This window comes from Rosa rugosa, chromosome 7, assembly GCF_958449725.1.
Source record: "Rosa rugosa chromosome 7, drRosRugo1.1, whole genome shotgun sequence".
In the NCBI taxonomy this organism is placed as follows: domain Eukaryota; kingdom Viridiplantae; phylum Streptophyta; class Magnoliopsida; order Rosales; family Rosaceae; genus Rosa; species Rosa rugosa.
The window spans coordinates 21,563,032-21,566,757 of NC_084826.1; the positions used below are offsets into that span (position 1 = coordinate 21,563,032).

Below are 3,726 nucleotides of genomic sequence, written 5' to 3' on the forward strand. Positions count from 1 at the left end.
AGATTTCAGCCCAACACGGTTTGGCCAAGTTCGAACTTCGGCTGGTTCAACCCATTCGGCCCAAAATGCCAGCCCTAAGAAATAGCGATGGATGGACTATGATGGAAACAAATACAAACTTCACGATTTAAGTAGGTAGCTAAACATTAGCTTCCCTCTGAGTTTTCCTAAGCATAACAACAGTTGGTAGAATTGATAAAGGAAATGTTAGAATCACCCAACAGTTTGTTGGCTTCCTGAATTAGTCGAGATGACGATGTTCTTGACAAACCAAGATCAATGACATAAATAGCAAATTAAAATAACATGGACAACGGATTATGAAAGGGGGATATCTGAATGCACCGGAAATTGTCAACTGGAAGTTTTGAGTTGATAATTTGATTCATGTTAATATTCAGCAACTCATGACGGGGATTGGCCATAATCGTAGCTTCAAGACTATCCATCTTTTTTCTACCATTCAATCAATATTATGGTGTGTGAAGTTATGTGCCTAGAATATCCGAAAAGAAAATTACAAGAAACTAGGAGTTCTCCCATAGACTTCAAAGATCAGAAATTATTTGAATATAAAGAAAATTATTCCAAATGAACGTTGGCATAAGAAGTTCATGAGTTTATGTACAGTCGGAGCCAATAAACTAGCTTACTAGTAGTACAAGAGTACAACTGTGATTTGCCACACAATTAAAAACCCAATCCCCTTAAGGAAGATCATAACATTGATAATGTAAAAACAAATAATTCAAGCAGATAGTTGATAATCACCTCATCAATGTCAAAGGACAAAGTTGTAGTAAAAGGTGAACACTTCCTAGAGTGTAAACAGTGAAGTAGTAATACAAGGGCATTTGAGCAGGGGAAAGGCTAATAAAACAAAGGCAAAGAGCACATTCAAACATAGTGCTGACCAGATGAAGAAGAGGCTTTCAGTTCAGTCTTCTCCTTCTTGGGGCACGGGAGTCTCCACTGTCCATGTCTGAAACCCTTGAAGCTTCATTTCTTCTTCTGGAAGATGAAGTTGAAAGGGAAACCATTGAATCGATTTCCACAGCTGTGTCCATTTGACTCTCTGAATTTATAACAGCTTGAATACTTGAGAAAGAGTCTCTGTCATCAACTGGTGGAGGCGGCTCTTGATTTCTAACTGCAGGTGTAATAGGATGGTTATGGAAATATGCCTCCACCAACCTTTCAGCAGAACTCAATGCAGATGACAGAGAAGAAAGTGTTGCTCTATGTGATTGTGTTCTTCGAAGTAGCATGGACTGAAGCCGGCGGTTATCTCCTGTATCAAGGCTAGTAATGTTGTCTTGCGTTAAATCTACAATTTCAGTTTGTGCCAACTGAATTTGCTCTCTGCGCAGTGCTCGAGATGTTAGAATCCTATTTAACAAGCCATTTGTTCTTTCTGCTGCAGTTTCCCGGGGAGTATCTTCTGTTGGCTGAACCAAATCCCGAGACAAATCAAATCTGCTTCCAAGGCGTCGAATCATCTCCTCCACCGGAAAAGTAAATGCATTCCTCTGAATAGTTTGCCTCAAGCTTTCAACCCGCCGTGCTTGAGGCCTAAGAGGGATCTTAAGATTTGAGTCGTCATCCGGCTCACGAGCATTGTTCCCACGGCCATAAATTGGAGTCACATTCTTGAGAGTTACCTCTCCCTTACAAACTGGGCATTCCTTGGCATCGGAATGCACATGTAACCATCGGTACAGGCATGGCCAACAAAACAAATGACCACAACAAGTCAATACAGGATCCCTAGCCAAGTCCAGACAAATATTACAATCAAAAAAGCTACCATCATTGCCACTGCTCTTTTCAACATCATCCTTCTCCTCTGAAGTCTCATTTTCTAAAATCCCATTGATATTTTCACACTTTTTAGGCACATCGTTGCTTCTCTCCTCCGCAGCAACACTACCCTCCCCCGCTTGTAGTATACTCGAAGTACCAGAATCGACCATCAATTGACTCAACTCTGACGAAACATTATGCGCCTCCGGTTGTGGCCATCTCCGTCGAAATGGATTAATCCCATAAGCTTCCGCAATTTGGTGAATAGGCTGCTGGTCAATCCAATTCTCCAAATTCACAGGCTCAATCGACATGGTGGCAGAAGCCGGCTCGGGACCAGGACCCAGATTCAGGTCAAGGTTCATTGCATCAGATGTCTCCTCACCCATCACTCACTAACCCAAAAGGCTTACTCGATAAGGAAAAAAAGAATTACACAAACCCAGATAAAAACCCCTAACTCCACCACATAATTGAAGAAACCGCCATCACAGATCCCAAATTCAAGAACCCAAAATCACAAAACCCTAATTATTGCAGAAATACAAACGAATCCATGCAACTATAAAAATAAAAAATAAACACTCTATATTAATGGGGATACAAAGAAGGGAAACAAAAACCCTAAATTGAACACACCCAATTCGAAGCCTTTGTAAGTAACCCAGAAAATCAGAAAGTCAAGCTGGGTTTAGGTCAACAAATTGGAAGGGCAATGGTTCTTGCGGTGTCAATTTCTAGAGGGTAATCTAGGGTTTCAGAAGCTGATAAATAACAAAATTATCAGAAAAATTAAAAAAAAAAAATCGAAGACCTGGGTTGCGAATTGACGGTGTTGATGGGTGAGCTATAGTTGCAGTGAGGTGCAGACCCACTGAGCCAGAGGTGGGTTTGGCCCGAGTCGACTCGCCATGGGTAACCCGACCCTCTTGATTAGCGATCTAGTGCACAGAGAGAAGGGGAGAGAGAGAGAGAGAGAGATGAGTGACCGCAATGAATTTAGGAGAGGCCAGCCAGAGAGAGATGATCCTTGTCCTCGGCACTCTATGCCTTCCAGACTTTTTTTTTTTTTTTTTCTATTGTGATGGACGGCTGTGATGAGGGCTGTGGCCCCCAGACTCTGCCGCAAACTCAGTTCTACTTGTTGAAAGTGAAAGTGAAGCTGGTACTCTTTCAACAATGTACTTTCACTTTCAACAATGGGCTTTGGAAAGTCTTTAGAAGTTTAGATGTTGCATGAAACTAAATTTTGGGCCTGTCATTGATTGATTTTTGGTGGGTTTGATGACCGATTAATCAAATCTGCAGTCAAATTACATGTTATGACCATATACAAGAAGTAATTTTACTCGTTCTCCAACTAGGTGTTCAACAAAAAGGTCTAGAACGTTGAAATCGGTTAAAAGTAAAACACTGAACTCAGGGTCTCAATTAAATTGTCAATGTGTGTGGCAGTATTATTACTACATCCGCTACTATTATGGGCTTGGGATTGTGATTGTGATTGTTGAACCAATTCGGTTTAAAATGCTTGTCAATTGCCCAAATATAACAAGGAAATCATAGGAAGACTAGTGTAATGAAAGCGTCCACCTTAAATTGTTAGGGGTCTACATTCGATCAATCACTAGCAAGAGCAAATTCCAAATAGAGCTCCGACATCTCATGTTAGCGGAAGTGAAAATATTGAAAACCTTATTTTGAGTAGGGAGATATGGTGTATGAATGACACACAATATCGGAGACGAACAGCTCAAAGGCATGTACAAAGAGCTCCTAGAGAGAGATATGGAGAAAACTCTCAAAATACATGATAATAGAGTTACTCTAATAAAACTTCTACAAAATACTCATCTACATCTTACTAAACTAGACTAGCACATTTATATAGGCCTACACTAGACAATGTCATAGTATGACAAT

At 40.6% G+C, this 3,726-nt stretch overlaps 1 protein-coding gene across 1 annotated transcript; it reads right to left on the reverse strand.

Annotated features, from left to right (window-relative positions):
* Positions 1–544: 544 nt before the first annotated feature.
* LOC133720777 (uncharacterized) lies at positions 545–2,845 on the reverse strand. The gene has a single exon (XM_062147247.1). The coding sequence runs from the start codon at positions 2,190–2,192 to the stop codon at positions 933–935; it is 1,260 nt and encodes a 419-aa protein (XP_062003231.1). The 5' UTR covers positions 2,193–2,845; the 3' UTR covers positions 545–932.
* Between the last annotated feature and the right edge of the window lie 881 nt (positions 2,846–3,726).

Bases quoted from the DNA above. Each gene is read 5' to 3' on its own strand.
- LOC133720777 (XM_062147247.1), bottom strand. From the start codon at position 2,192: ATGGGTGAGGAGACATCTGATGCAATGAACCTTGACCTGAATCTGGGT.